We start from the raw sequence: 16,130 nt of genomic DNA on the forward strand, positions 1-16,130 counted from the left end.
ATTACCTTGACCATGAAGAAACAAAGGTGAGGGAATTCCCTGGCAGTCCAGTAGTTGGGACTCTGTGCTTTCACTGCCATGGGCCGGGGTTCAATCCCTGGTCAGGGAACTAATATCCCACAAGCCAAGCAGCGTGGTCAAAAATTTTTTTTTAAAAAAGGTGCAGTCTGGTATTTGGCGTATAACGTTCATCACACTTCGCTGTGACTGCTTAATTCCTTTTCTTCTCTGCCTGACAGAGGGCACCATGGGGACAGAGACAGTGTCTGCCTTAACCTACTGGCACCCCCAGCTCACAGCACAGAGCCGGAGTGAAAGGAGCCCAGGTGTTTGGCTTTCAGTGCAATGCTGTGGTAATGGCAGAAGGTAGACACCTGAGGGTGAACCTCGGCTCCCAAGCCCTGCCTCCGTCCTTGCACACCTCCCAACCCTCACCCCCGGCAGAGCTGCAGGCTCCCTTAGCTCAGGCACACTGAGGAGCCTAAAAGCAACCCTCCCTGGGGTCCTGGGTCTCACTGCCTTTAGACAAAGTTCTTGGGAACAGCCCAGGGCATAATGGGAAGGACCCTTTGGCCTTGCTTCAGGGAAAGGATGAGGATGGGAAGAGGGAATGGGGTTGGGAGGCTCCAAGGAAGCCCCATCTTTTCCCTAGCAGGCTGTACAAGCCTGGATGACAGGGTATAAGCCCAGCTCTGACAAGCTGCCCGGTTCCAGGGAGCCCCGGGGGAGCTGGGCAGTCAGTCCCAGGACTGTGGGCAGCTTCTAGCAGCTCCTTCGGGCTCTCACTCCTTGGTGGGCCCAAGGCTCAAGCTGGCTCTTCTGTCGTCAGTGATATGTTGGAAACTCCTCCCCGTACACAAAGTCCTTTCACAAACATAAATCCATTTTTTCTTCCTGACAAACCCAGAAGCTAACCAGTTGCCCATTTTATAAGGTAGGAGGCTAATGCAAACACAGAGGTCAGACCAAAGTCATCCAGCCTTGACCTCATCCCACACTCCTCCTTCCCCTCCATTTCTCCCCAGGTCTGGCTTCCTAGAAGAGCAGGTAGGTGCAATGTGGGCCAGGACGTCCTTAGCCTCAGCAAAGCCCAGGGACGTTCAAGTTAGCCCTGGAGATCCCAGACCCTTCCTCACTCCCAGGGGATCAGGAAATGTGTTTGGCCTCTCCCTGGAGGCTGCAAAATGGCATGTGAGGGACTCTGAGTCTAGAGGTCAGGCCTAGGGTGGGAATCCAACCCAGAACTGTCTTGACACAGGGCCCACCAGAGCTCTAACCCACTGCAAGGCACTGCCTCCTTTGGAAGGGTCTCGGGAGTGCTGTCCAATCCACATTCTGAAGGGTAGCCTGGGAGAGAAGCACAAAGGGCCTTATTAGAAGGGCATGCAGGAAGTAAAGGATTCCCAGAACACGGCATCTCTAGGTTTCCCAGCAGAGAAATGAGGGAGTTTGGGGGTTTTGAGAGAAAGATCCATAGGGTTTCAGAGCATAAATATTAGTGTGTTAGGTAGAGAAAGGCTTCCTAAGAAGCAAGGGCTTTTAAATCTGAAACCTCATCAATATTGGCAGAGGGGTCTGGGACTCCTTAGGAGGGAGCTGGAAGAGAGGTGGATAAAAGCTGGGGTAAAAGCTGCTGCTTATGGGTCCAAATTCAGGCTCCCTGGAGTCACTTCAGCAGCCTAGACAGCAGGTCACCACCACACAGGGCTCTTGAGAGGGGAGTCGGAAATGGCCCCAGCTCCATTTCCACAATCTATCCTAGCAACTTCCCCTCCTCAAGTAAGTAAATGTCAAGTAAGTAAAACGACAGGTGAACAGAATCTAGCTACAGACTGACCTCAAACCTCAGGACAGCCCCATTTTCAGCTCCCTTGGAAGACGTCTGGCCCTCACAAGATATTTTTAACCTCTTGAATTTCTGCTGGGAAGTTCCCACACCGTTTTCAGCTTACTGCTGAAAAGAAGGCAAACTGTTGCACCACCAGATAGGACTGAGAGAGGGCAAAAGGCGAAATACAAAAGGCAAAGTCAGCCAGGGAGGTAAAGAGAGAGAACCAGAACACTTTAGCAGCTGTGCCTGCAGTAACCTTCTCCATGCCTTCACCTTCATAGGCAGCAGCTGCTTTGATCAGAACCTGGGATTTGAATGAAGAGGTGATATCTCACACAATTAATGTGGGCTTTAGCCTCATGTAGGAATGTGGATATTCAGATAAAGCTCACACACTACATCTTGGTTCTCCCCCACTGCCTGCAGTGCTAGGTCCCAGATGTTAGTAGTATTAGACCGTATGCCAACTACATGAGCCAGTGCAGGGCCTGTTTTCTCCTCATCTAATTTCGCAAGTATGTCATCGAATGATTTCAAGGGGCCTAGCAGGTGTCAGGCAGTGCTGAGTAAGGGGCTAGAGATGAGTAAGGGCCAGTCTCAGTTCTCAAGCTCACACTCTGTGGAGCAAACCATAGCAAGGGCCGCCTCCTGCACACATTCTACTAAAGAGCTTGCACTCACCCTCTTGAGTTCACATCTAAAATCAAAACCCCAGTCAAGACATGCTTGCCTGCACAAATTCTAAATGTCTGTTTCTGTCTGCCTCACAACTTTCAACACATTCTTTTTCAGATAAGATACAGACACAGAAACTAAAGTGTTTTCTATTTTGCCGTTAGTACCAACATTTGGTGCAGTGCTCCTGGCCTCTCCAGAAACCAACACTGAAAGAAGGCAACAGACAATAACACATGTAAGTAGGATATATTAGTGCTGTAAGACTCAAATGTGGGTCTTATCTGTGCCATTCAATCCTGTTTACGCCTTTGCCTCATTTAACCCAACAAACCAATTCCAGTACAGAAATGTTCACCACAATATTATTTCTGAAACAAAAATTGGAAACCATCTAAACATTCAAGAGGAAAATAGCTAAATAAATTATGTAGCTATTAAATGTTTTTAAAGAATATTAATGATAGGATCTGTTAGGTAAAAAGCAAGATACAAAACGCTATAGAGGTCAAATTCATTTAAAAATTGTTAACATACACATATGTGTGAATTATATACACATTTATAGACCAGTGGCTTGGGTGCCTCTGTAAGACACTGGCAGCATTTTAAATCAACGTACAGTCTGAAGCTCCAAAAGTCAGAGGCTACTTGATTGCAGCACTGGGACACGGGTAGCAAAGACTGTGCCATCAGGAAGCACCCAAGAACACCAGATCCACTAAGGGGGATGATCCTCCAGGATCGGGGGGCTTCAACAGGGAGACAACAGGGAAGCTAGGATGCTAGAAGTGCACATTGATTTAGCTGCTTTACTTTTCTTTGCAATCCTACTTTGCTACAGTTTTCAATAAACTTCAGTACATAACAGTAAACTAGACCTAAAGTAAGATCTAGAAATGTACGTGGAATTCATAGAAGCACAGTCCTATTGCTAAAAGGAATAAAAGCAAGCTATTCAGCTTACCTTCCTCCCAGACACAGCACTACCCATCTGTCACCACCCAAATGAAGGACCCCATGCCATCATTAAAATGAAACACATTATAAAATCATGGATTTATACCTTTGCCATTTATTTTTTAAAATCTTATTCAAAATATTAAATAATACAATTTCAGATATGAAAAAAATTACTGCAATAAATCAGTTCAGGTGTATTTCCACTCTGCTTCCCTTCCTTATTTTTTTTTTTTTTTTTTTAAAGTTATACAGCCCAGGCTTAGTTGCCCTGCGGCATGTGGGATCCTCCTGGACCAGGGCCCGAACCCGTGACCCCTGCACTGGCAGGCGGGCTCCCAACCAGTGCGCCACCAGGGAAGCCCCCCCTTCCTTATTATAACAGTAAATTGTCCACCCGAGAGCAACAATGGACTGCCCTGCCTCTTCCATCTCTACACAAACCGCATGCCCACTGGCTCATCCGGGCTTTGTGAGTGGTGTTTAACATATATTAGGGGTTATGTTTTCTAAAAAGTTGTCGTGACACTTGTAAGAAGTCAACCAGGTTTCAAATCACATATTTACATATTGATCAACTCCTTATGATAGAAAGACAGGCTAAAATTAAATACAGTAAATAATTTCCAGTTTCTATTAAAAAAGAACAAGAAAACAAAACAAATACAGGGGGAGAAAGAGTCAGCGTACACATATATCCTTCATGTATATAAACAACTTCATTCAGGTATAATTTTAATTTGAAAGACTTAGATACAATATTATTTAAGTGACATGGCCCCTAAAATTTATTCAAACTTAACTATAAAAAAATAAACAAGTGAACAAATATGGTATAATTTTAAACTCTGCCCCTAGCTTGAAAGCTTGGAGAAACCCATACTACAATCAGTTGCTAAGTAAAAGCAATTATTCACGTATTTAAAATTTTATGACAATTTCTACCTCTAAATTTAATTCAGTAATTCAAACCAAAAAATGCTCTCTATAACATTTTATTTATGTCCACTGCAAACTGCAGAGTCTCTACTGCCAAAATTTCTAGACAAATTTATTAATGTGTTACTTAAAATTGTGGTCAGAATGAGCAATAATAAATTATGTAGAAGTTATCCAAAAATATCCAAAGCAATTTTCCTGGAAGAAAAAAATGTTACTTATATATAAAGCATTATTACATACATCCTTACATACATAGATACAGTTTGACAGCACAAAGAAATGTGTGCTTAAGAAACAGTATTTGGATGGCAGAAAGAGAATCTGAATCAGCAGTATCAGATGTGTTAGAATTTAATTGTAAGTTTGGGATCTTTTAAAAGTAGCATTACTAACACTTCCAGAAAAAGCACAATAAAGAAATCTAAAACAATAAAAACAGGTAATGCTTAGCTCCACATTTTGGACACCTGATTGAATTCAACTCTAAAAATGTAGATAAAAAAATTATATACTCCTTGTTCATGATACTTAACTTCCAAAGCACCAAGGCAAAATAAAGAGAGGCCCACCTCTCATTTAAGTACTAACTGCCAATGGTGAACATCTGCACAATATCATATAAAAAGTCAAGCAAATAAAATTACGTAATAAGCAAACGCAAATCACAGTGCTTTAAAATATATAATCATTGGTAATCTTCAGAGAAGGCATTGCCTCATTAACATTCTGGTCTAGACGATGATATTCCACTGTTTTGGAACAAAGACCATCACGCCATTTCCTGCTTTGAACCAGAAGGAAAATCTGGAATAAAGCAAAATAAATCAGATATGCAAAAAAGAAAATAGAGAACATGCTGAAAGTTTTTTATAACAAGTGAAGTATCTCTCTCCTAGGTTCCCAAATACAAAAGTAAAATGTCAACAAAAGGGCTACTTTGTTTTCCATCTTGTAAACAAGGTGAGACAGTGCTTTTTAAATTTTAATGTACATAGGAATGCCTATTAAAGACTGATTCCTGGCCTCTCTCTTCAGAGATGAGTTAGCAGATTGCAGTGGAGTCCAGGAACCTACCTGTTTAACAAGTCCCTTAGGTATTTATAATAGAGATGGTCCAACACTAAACACTGGAATAAAATATCACTGGCATTCAAAATTTTGTCCATCTACAAATATTTACAGAGCTAGTGATAGACCACTAAACCACAAATAACCAAAGGGTTTGTTTGCTTGTTTTCTAAGTCAAAACAACAAGCAAAATATTAGAATCACTGATTCTCAAAGCTGGAAGGCATTGTGAAATTCTCTGGTCCAGTTCTATCATTTCGCAAGTGAGAAAAAGGTCCCAAAGGGGAAGGTGGCTGCCAGGAATGACAAAGCAAGGTACAACAAAGTCAAGACTGAGATTTCCTGGCCAATAAGTATTAAAAAGGGCATTGTGCTTGATCTCCCTTTAAATGTTTAAAAAGCTTAACTATTTAGCTCTGGGACTACACAGTGCCCAGATGAACCCTCACACTAAATTATCCATCCAGTCCTATTTATGCCTCCTCTGCCTCATGTAGTCCAACACACCAATTCCAGTACAGCAGTGTTCATCACAATATTATTTCTGAACCAAAAATTGAAAACTATCTAAATACTCAGCAGGAAAATAGCCAAATAAATTACGTAGCTATTAAATCATGTTTTTAAAGATTATTAATGATATGAAAAATGCTCATGATTTGTTAGGTAAAAGGCAAGATACGAAACTCTACATGAAATAATCAAATTCATTTAAAAATTAACATACACATATATGTCTGAACTATACACACATTTACAGACCAGAAATATACCAAAATATTAATAATGCTCAGCTTTGGGTAGTAGCTTATATTTTCTTTTCTACACTTTTCTGTGTCCCTAAAAAAGACATGTAATACTTTAACAACCAGGGAAAAAAGTTATCAAAATATCATTAAGTTCAGTGCTTAATAAATTAGAAGTCCTAAATTAACAATCTCTCTCCACAAGTACTCCCAATGAAGTAGCAATGCTAAGTTAAGATACAAAACCTTTTTTTAAAAAAATCACTGGGCTTTGGTTTTGCTCTATAAAAATATTTTGGCTTCTTTTTTTAGAAGCACATGTAGTAAAGCATTCTGTCTTTCATTTGTTAAAATACACCACAGATTTATAAACTGACATGAGACATCTTGATATTTTACCATCAATTGAAACCTGACCAAAAAAGAAAAAACTCTGAATCAGCAAAAGTATTAATAAGAAATATGACTGAGATGATAGAGGGCAACTAGAGGGGGTGAAAAATCCCAAACTTACCTTCCTTTTGTTGTGATATGTAATATAAACAACAGCAATACAAAAAGCAAAAATAATAAGATGGAAAAAGAAATGGCTATCTTCTTCTTCTATATTTGAGGGTGGGGTCTTAAAAGGTCTCACTGACTGTTCAATTTCCATATAGCTCCTGTTTTCTTCCAAGGCCTCATTGGACTCATCGTCCCGGGGGCTGGTGGTCCAGTCGTAGTCTGGTTCTCCATAATCTCCATTGTCCAGAGTGTCTCTGGCAGTGGACGGAGAACTATTCAGTGTGAGAAGATCCTCCTCCTCTATGCTAGGATCTTCATTGTTATCAGCTTCCTCTTGGGACAGAGAAGTAGTAGGCGAGGGATGAGGGGACAGAGATGCCACTCCACTTTTTTCTGTACTAGTTGTGGGAGGGAGAGTGGTGCTGATTTGGGAAATAGAAGGTTTGGTTTGGTTTTCATTTGTTAAAGCATTCGTATTTGGAGAAGAAACATGTGTCTTGAGTACAGTCTGGCTCGGCGAATCAGCCTGTGATAGAGCTAAAATAAGTAAATAGAGAACATTAAACTGAAATCTTCATATTTATCTCCACCAAGCTAGAAGCACATATACCTAAATTTTTCACTAAGCTAGGATCAGCCACCTGTCTTTCTGTTCTGGGGTTGGGGTAGAGTCTGGGTACTGAAGTCAAACCTCTGTGAAATGAAAACAGAGGGTACAAGCTCTGTGTGAACTTTGCCACTGTGACCTAAAGTCAAACCCCTCTCTATTCTTTCTTTTCTTTTTCTTACAGTGGCAGGCTGTGTAATGCAGTAGGTCTCTTATGCTGCTTAAGTTGTTACCATCTGGCAAGGCAATTGTTATCTGATGAATATTTCATTTTTTATTTCAATTTATTTCTTTTTAATTTTTTCATTTTTTCATTTTTTTTATTTCATTTTAAATTCAATGCCCAAAACTAAGATATACGTGTAATGCTGTCAGCAATTATACTGTATTTTCCTAGTCCGTTCACCCTTCTACTCCCTTAGTAGACCATTCACATTTTCCTCTGTCCTCAAACTTCTAACACCTTCTCTGTTGTCCTCATTTTTAAAGGCTAACATCACTTCCTAACTTCTCTGAGAAAAATGAAGCCATCAGAAGAGAACTTCCATGTACTACCAGAACTCTAGGCTCATAAGTCCAACTGCCTCCCTGACATCTCCTCTTAGACGTCTGTCATTCAAATTAACATGTTCAAAATGAATTCTGACTTTGACTTCCAGGAAGATGGAGTAGATGTATTTTTCCCTATTCTGCCCACTAAAAACAAATTAAAACCCTGCATATTACATATAAAATAACATAAGACGACTCTGAAAGGTGGAAAGAATAAGGCAGAGTGTTTAGAGACCTCAGGACATGAGAAACAACCCAGTGGTGACTTTTCTGGATTTTCTTTTTACCTGACGTATTCCAGACTTGAGCTGAAGAGCCCAGCAACCTGGAAACACCAGGGGTATGGACAAAAAGGGCCACCCAAAAAGCCTGCTCTCTCTTGCCAGGAGATCAGGAGAGAGGCAGCCTAGCAAGAAAGAAAACTTCTAGACAGTGACTGCTCTACTCCAAGCAAACAACACAGAAAAAACTGTGGCTCCACTCACACCTACACCAGCAAAGACCGAGTGGGGAGCCTAGATTTCCACCCTCACCAAGCTGTAATGAGGTGCCCTTTCCCCTTCACAATAGGATGATGTCAGAGGAGGCCTAGTGAACAGTCAAGACTTTAACCATGGTCTAGCAGTAATGAGGCCACCCCCAACAATATTTCAGTGCAGACCATGAGGGGAGCCAAAACTCCCACCCCTGCCCAGAACTAACAGGACCACCACCACCCTTCAGGTGTCAACACAGATCAAGTGGAGACCCTAGATTTCTAGCTCTACCTGCCAGTAATGTGCACCAATCCCCACCTCCCCTGCCAGAGCAATGTCATAAAAAGCCAACTAAAAGAGAAAGTTTAAGACCAGAGTCTTGACAACACGAAGTACCACAATTTACCCCATACAAAATACATAATTTGAATAGCCCTTTAACTATTAAGGAAACTGAATTTTTAATTTTAAAACTCCCCAAAATCAAATCTCCTGGCCTAGATGGTTTCACTGGAGAATTCTACCAAATGTTTAATGAAGAATTAACACCAATTCTACACAATCTCTTCCAGAGACTTGCAGAGGAGGGAACACTTCACAATTCATTTTATGAAGCTAATATTATTATCCTGATACCAAAACCAAAGCCACTACAGAATAAGAAAATTACAGACTGATATCTTTCATGAACAGAAATGCAAAAATCCTTAACAAAATATTAGCAAATAGAAATCAACTTTAGGACTTCCCTGGTGGCGCAGTGGTTAAGAATCCACCTACCAATGCAGGGGACACGGGTTCGAGCCCTGGCCCGGGAAGATCCCACATGCCGCGGAGCAACTAAGCCCGTGTGCCACAACTACTGAGCCTGTGCTCTAGAGCCCGTGAGCCACAACTACTGAGCCCACGTCCCACAACTACTGAAGCCTGTGCACCTACAGCCTGTGCTCCGCAACAAGAGAAGCCACAACAATGAGAAGCCCATGCACCTCAACGAAGAGTAGCCCCCGCTCACCCCAACTAGAGAAAGCCTGCACACAGCAACGAAGACCCAACACAGCCAAAAATTAATTAATTAATTAATTTTTTTAAAAAAACCTCAATGAGATATCACTGCACACCTATCAGAATGGCTAAAATAAAAAATAATGACAATGCCAAATGTTGGCAAGGATGCAGAGAAACAAGATCACTCATACGTTGCTGCTGGTAATGTAAAATAGGACGACCATTCCAGAAAACAGCTTGGCAGTTTCTTAAAAAACTAAATGTGCAACTACCATATGACCCAGCAGTTACAGTCCTGGGCATTTATCCCAGAGAAATGAAAACTTATGTTCACATAAAATTCTGTTCATAAATGTTTATAGCAGCCTTATTCATAATAGCCAAAAACTGGAAACAACCCAGATGTCCTTCAATGGATGAATGGTTAAACAAAGTGTAGTACATCCATACCATGGAATATTACTCAGCAATTAAAAGGAACAAACTATAGACAAATGAAACAACTTAGAAGAATCTCCCGAGAATTATGCTAGGTGAAAAAAGCCAATCCCAAAAAGTTACATACCATATGATCCCATATATCACATTCACAAAATGATAATATTATAGAAATAAAAAAGATTAGTGGTTGCCAGGATTTCAGGAGGGAGTAGGGATAGGAAGAAAGTGAGGGTGACTATAAAACAGCAACAGGAAAGATCCTTATGGTGATGGAAATGCTCTGTATCTTGATTGTATCGATATCAGTATCCTGGTTGTGATTTTGTACTACAGTTCTGCAGGATGTTATCACTGGGAAAAACTGGGTGAAGGGTACACAGAATTTCTGTATTTTATTTCTTACAACTGCAAGTGAATCTACAATTATTTCAGAATGAAAAGGTTAAAGAAATGCATTTTTACTCCCCACTCCAAAAAGAAAAAACAAACAAACAAAAACAAAAACTTGTTCTATCTATAGTCTCCCTCTCAGTTAATGGCAACTCCATTTTTCTGTTACTCAAGCCAAAAGCCTTGGAGTCATTATTTTAACACCCCACATCCAATCTGTTTCTCTGCCTTCAAAATATATGCAGAATTTGAAGAGTTTTCACCCCTCCATTGCTACTGCCTAGCCGAAGCCACCACAATCTCACCTGGATTATTATGGTAGTCTTCTAAATGATCTGTCTGCTTCTACCTTAACCCCTAGTGTCCACTCTCAACGTAACAGCCAGAGTCATCCTGTAAAAACTTAACTTAGATGACGTTACTCCTCTGCTTAAAACCATCTAGTAGCTCTCCATTTCTCTCAAGAGTGAAATTCAAAGTCTTTATAATAGCCTATAAGATCCTATATGATCTGGTCCCCGTTATCTCAATGCTGTTATCTCCTACTAATCTTCCTAACTATTCTATCCCCACTGCCTACTTAACAGATAGCAAGCATTCAATAAATATTTATTGAAAATGCTCAACTCTCACCACAAATCCTACACTGCTTCCCAAGTAGCGTTTTTGCACCTACTACACCCTCTGAAAAGCCTTTCTCATAGTTCTCAGCCAGGTAAAACCCCACCACTCTTCTAAGGATATCTCCAACATCACCCTATTTGTTGTTGTAACTCCAATACCTAGCACCAAGTAGGAGCAGAGTTAATAAATACTGTTCAAGGAGTAAAAATGTGGAAGTTGGGACTTCCCTAGCGGTCAGTGGTTAAGACTCGGCGCTTCCACTGCAGAGGTCAAGGGTTCGATCCCTAGTTGGGGAACTAAGATACCACATGCCGTGAAACGCAGCAAAAAAAAAACAAAAACACGTGGATGTTATATACAAGAAAACAAACTAGGACTTCATCTGAAACATTTGATGTAAATTAGATCAACCTCCTGGACTGCCACTCCTTCAAATGAAAGAGGTTGATCCAGTCAGCTATAAAGAGTATTCAGAACAAAGTGATAACTATGACTTTATGGATTTAATTGTTTGAGTTTATATATATATATATATATATATATATATATATATATATATATAAACTTTAGACTTCTAAATATTGATGTATGTTCCATTTCTACCCTTTCCTATTTGATATTACCTCTCTAGTTAAAACTTAACACTTTAAAAATTAAAATTTTTTAATTTAATTCTCTCCTACTGGTACCTTTTTAAAAACTGCCTTAAAATAAACTATATCAATATTTCTCAAACAAGAATGCAGAAGACCCTGAGAATTCATTCACACACTGAATTCTGGGAAATAATGCCTTAAAAATTAAATACATTACACATTAAATAAATTTAGGCAACATCTAGGAGCAATATGATGGTCAATGTAGAAAGTAGGCACTTTTGAAATGGCATGGCAAGACTAGGTCATACGGTGAGCATCCAGTGATCCAAAATAACACTTACATTAATTTTTTAAACTTTATCAAAACAAAAACATCTGTAAAGTCTTACAGATTGCCAAGAATACACCCAAGCACTGAAATTTTAAGAAACCTAATATGGAACAAGTTTAAATAAATCTGATATGGAAACTTTCTAACTTCCTATGCTTACTTGAAGTTTGGAATGCAATATAGTCTAGCTAGACTTTAATTTTCTTATTACAAGAGTAATTACTTTGAAATCACTTTACCATAAGGCACACTTACAAAGAACATTTATATTACCCAAAGCTTTACACATGCTACACTGTACTACAATGGAGCTGCTTCCCTATTAAAAGCATACACGTTAGTTTTCATTTAAGTTATTTTCAGTAGGGAATAATCTGATTTTAAAATTGATATATACAAAAACTTAATAAAAGAAAACCATTCCCTGAAATGTCCCAGTATAGTTGGAGCAATGTTTATGGGGCCCTAACAAATAAAAAAAGACAAGAGGACACCTTAATACTCCACACTCACCCTCGCTTACCCACACATCAGAAAATTTTCAACCATCTCTTAAGAGAAAAAGTTGTTTTTGAAACTACAGTTACCAGCTACATATTCCCCAAACTGTATGTCTTAAGCACTCCAGCAAGAAATATAAATGCTTAAATGTCAGTTTTTTCTTAGACGATTAAATGACCAAAACAACCATGCTACTTAAGTACTTTAGGAACAGGAGTATCTGCATCAACCAGAGAAATCCTCATTATATTTTACTAACGATGAAAGGGCCTTGGGAAAATGGGCCACAGTCCTTTCCCACAGACTTACAAACACTTCTGGGAGGGTGGTCCAGGTGCCCTGCCCTCACTGCTGCTGGGGAAACCCAAGTAAGTAACCGCAGCACTGTAGTACAGGAATGTATGGCTAGACAGCCCCTGTTGGCAAATAAATGAACACTATCCCATTCATACTGTTTTTCATCTGAACTCAAACAAGATTTAGGCAGAAAAAGCAGGATCGTGTCTTGGCCTGAAATAAAAAAGGGACTACTAAACAAGATACTGCTTAATCATTATAAATTCTTACTAGTGGATTTGTTCCCCCTAAGTCTCAGGTCCTGGTCTACAGGTTTCCTCTTTTCTCAATAAAGCCTTCAATACCTTGATTCACAATGTAACATTTCTAAGAAAAGGAATACTTAATCGTGCAGCACTATTTACAATAGCCAAGATATGGAAACAACCTAAGCGCCCATGGATCAATGAATGGATAAAGAAGTTGTGGTACACATACACAGTGGATTATCATTCAGCCACAAAAGAGAATGGAATCTTGCCATTTGCAACAACACGGATGGATCTTGAGGGCATTATGCTACGTGAAATACGTCAGTCAGAGAAAGACAGATATATGGTTTCATTTACATGTGGAATCTAAAAACCAAAACAAAACAAATAAAAACAAATAAAAAAGCTAAACTCATAAATACAGAGAACAGAATGGTGGTTGGAGGGAACAGGGGCAGGGTGGAGGTGAAGGCAATCAAAAGGTACAAACTTCCACTTATAAAATAAGTCATGGGGATGCAATGTACAGCACGGTGACTATAGTTAGTAATACTGTACTGCATATCTGAAAGTTGCTAAGAGAGTAAATCTGACAAGTTCTCATTATAAGAAAAAAATGTTAACTATGTGTGGTGATGGATGGTAACTAGACTTATGTGTGATCACAGTGTATGCAAACATCAAATCATTACGCTGTACACCTGAAACTAATATGTCAATTATACCTCAATAAAAAATAAATAAATACTTAAATCCTACAGATCCATTAAAATGAAGCAGGGGGAACCATGTTTACAAAGAATCTCCCTTGTCCCAGAACTCCTCTTCTCCTCCCAAGCCCCTCAGGAGTCCAACGCCCCAGCATTCTGGCTCTTTACCAAGCCCCAGAACCTCCCAGTCCTCACAGATGCACCAATACTCAAAGACAGCTCTTTTCCTTTCACTTTCGCTCTCCAAATTATTCCATCGGCTCGGTCCGGTCAGTGCCCCTACCCACCTTCGCCTTTACCGCTGATCTCACCCGGTCTGGAAAGGCCCCGCCTTCCCTTGGCCCAGCTAGACCCCTGGGCACCCGCACCTGACCTTGGGACTCTCTCTAGACACCACACCTCCTACTCTCGGCTGTCTCCTCAGCACCTGTCCCCTCTGTGCTCTCTTCTACACCCTCCTAACTCCCATCTCTGTAAAGAAAAAAAAGAAAAAAAAAACGTTGCATGCCATTCCAGTTCTACAAGAGTCAAGCTATTAGCCACTGCAGTTGCCCACCTACAGTGGATCTGAGGGGAACTCAGGATGGAGAAAAACAGGATGAAGTATTCTGTTTTGGATACACGGGTCCTAGACAAGTAAGATGCATACCTAAGGAAGAATTTCAATAACCCCAGAATCTTGCGTCTTCCCATACAAAGTACTAAAATTATGAACTTCAGATGTCTGTTCTTTATGATGAGCAGTAATCTTTTGATGTTTGACTAAATGTTTTTTTCCCAGCAAAAAATTCATGCATTAACCTGGCTCCTGCCTCACCTCTTCGAACAATTTCTCAGAACTGAGAAACTGGCTCCCCCCGCTACAGCCTTCAGTAAGACACTGAATAAACTCACAGTTCTTACAGTTGTGCGTTTTTGTTTTTGTTTGTAATCGACACCTCCAAGGAATCTTGGAGACCGCATCACCGCCATTCTCTGTGGCAACCCATTCTACAAGACTCTCTAGACACCACCACCACTCCTCCCTCCCCGCCCATCTACACGCTCGCTGCCTGGGTCCCTGCAGCTCTCAACCCCACTTCTCAGGCCTCTTGGAGACCCCACCTCCACAGACCCCTTCAGACAGCCTACTCTCCCTCGTCGGGGCTGTAGAGACCCTGCCCCTCTAGACATCGCCACCTGCTCCGGACACTCGGAAGCGCCCGTTCCCTGGCCGGGCCCGTCTTGGCGTTCCGCGCCCGGGCTCTCCCGGTCTTCCCGCGACCTCCCTACCGCCGCGCCCCATTTACCACTGGACATGGTGGCGGACGAGAGCAGAAGCGCCAGGACCAGCAGCAGCGCCAGCCCTCCGGGGACCTGGATGGCCGGCCTGGACCGCAGTTTCGCTTGCTGGGCTCCCCTCATCCTCCTCAGGGCGGCGGCGGCCATAACGGTGTCGGCTGCGAGCCTGCGCGGTTGCTAGGCTCTACGTCATTACGTCAGACGCTGCGTATGGCATCGCGGCCGTAGGCGTTTACGTCCCAACGTGATGACGTGACAGCCTGGAGTGGGGTTCTGGGAGCGGGAATGAGCGAGAGGGATAGCGGGAGTTGGGGCAAAGGGAAGCACGAGAAACTCGGCTGCAAGCTAAGGATGTATTGTGTAAGGTGTGAAGAGAGTCACAACGAGCCCCTTCTTCCCACGTGATGGGCCACTATACAGCTAATAACTTTTAGAACATTTTTAGAAGGAATATCCAGCTGTGTAATAGACTGATCCCAAAAGAGAAGTAACTGCCCTCCCCCTCCCAAAGGCAAAGGAGGGCTTCCCTGGTGGCGTAGTGGTTAAGAATCCGCCTGCCAATGTAGGGTACACAGTTTCGAGCCCTGGTCCGGGAAAATCCCACATGCCGCGGAGCAACTAAACCCCTGTGCCACAGCTACTGAGCCTGCGTTCTAGAGCCCGCGTTCTAGAGCCCATGAGCCACAAATACTGAAGCCCACGCGCAGGGAGCCTGTGCTCCACAAGAGAAGCCACCGCAATGAGAAGCCTGAGCACCACAACAGAGTAGCCCCTGCTCGCCGCAATTAGAGAAAGCCCGCGTGCAGCAACAAAGACCCAATGCAACCAAAAATAAATAAACAAAAAAAAGGCAAAGGAAATAAATGTTGAGTGGGTGGTGGAATTTTAGGTAAGTGTTCTATTTTTAACATTTCCCCGTAATCATTTATTACTTCAACAAATACTTAGTACCTCTCCATATTTCAATATACAGCACTGAACAAAACAAACTCCCCACCTTTGTGGAATTTATTTTTCTGTGAGGGAGACTATAGTGTAAAATACATACTATATACAATGGTAAAGGTATTATGAAGGAAAAGCAGGGAAGTGGGCTAGGAAGGAGGTGTGCAAACAGCTTCCACATTTCCTACAATAAGCTTCTTTTAAATTTTGTTAACTTAAACCCCCCAGAATATGAAAATGCAAATTTAGAAACTTCCAGGAAGTTCCCTTAGGGCCCTAGCCACAATGCTTTGGTCTGTGTGTTCCGTGAATGTTTTCTTTTTTTTTTTTAAAGAGGGCCGCTTAAATGAGCTCCAGAGACGGGCGCGAGCCCGTGAATGTTTTCTTAATG

The 16,130-nt window shown here is 41.5% G+C and overlaps 1 protein-coding gene across 1 annotated transcript; it reads right to left on the reverse strand.

Annotated features, from left to right (window-relative positions):
• Positions 1-3,565: 3,565 nt before the first annotated feature.
• C3H5orf15 (chromosome 3 C5orf15 homolog) lies at positions 3,566-14,985 on the reverse strand. Its single transcript, XM_059917075.1, has 3 exons — positions 14,803-14,985; positions 6,737-7,263; positions 3,566-5,212 (listed from the first exon to the last, which is right to left on the reverse strand). The coding sequence occupies exons 1-3, from the start codon at positions 14,939-14,941 to the stop codon at positions 5,081-5,083; spliced, it is 798 nt and encodes a 265-aa protein (XP_059773058.1). The 5' UTR covers positions 14,942-14,985; the 3' UTR covers positions 3,566-5,080.
• Positions 14,986-16,130: the final 1,145 nt, after the last annotated feature.

This window comes from Balaenoptera ricei, chromosome 3 (assembly GCF_028023285.1).
Source record: "Balaenoptera ricei isolate mBalRic1 chromosome 3, mBalRic1.hap2, whole genome shotgun sequence".
Lineage (NCBI taxonomy): Eukaryota > Metazoa > Chordata > Mammalia > Artiodactyla > Balaenopteridae > Balaenoptera > Balaenoptera ricei.

Bases quoted from the DNA above. Each gene is read 5' to 3' on its own strand.
- C3H5orf15 (XM_059917075.1), bottom strand. From the start codon at position 14,941: ATGGCCGCCGCCGCCCTGAGGAGGATGAGGGGAGCCCAGCAAGCGAAA. The intron at 7,264-14,802 runs GTAAATGGGGCG...TACTTATTTTAG, and splicing joins GTCCGCCACCATGTCCAGTG to CTCTATCACAGGCTGATTCG. The intron at 5,213-6,736 runs GTAAGTTTGGGA...GCTTTATTCCAG, and splicing joins CATATCACAACAAAAGGAAG to ATTTTCCTTCTGGTTCAAAG.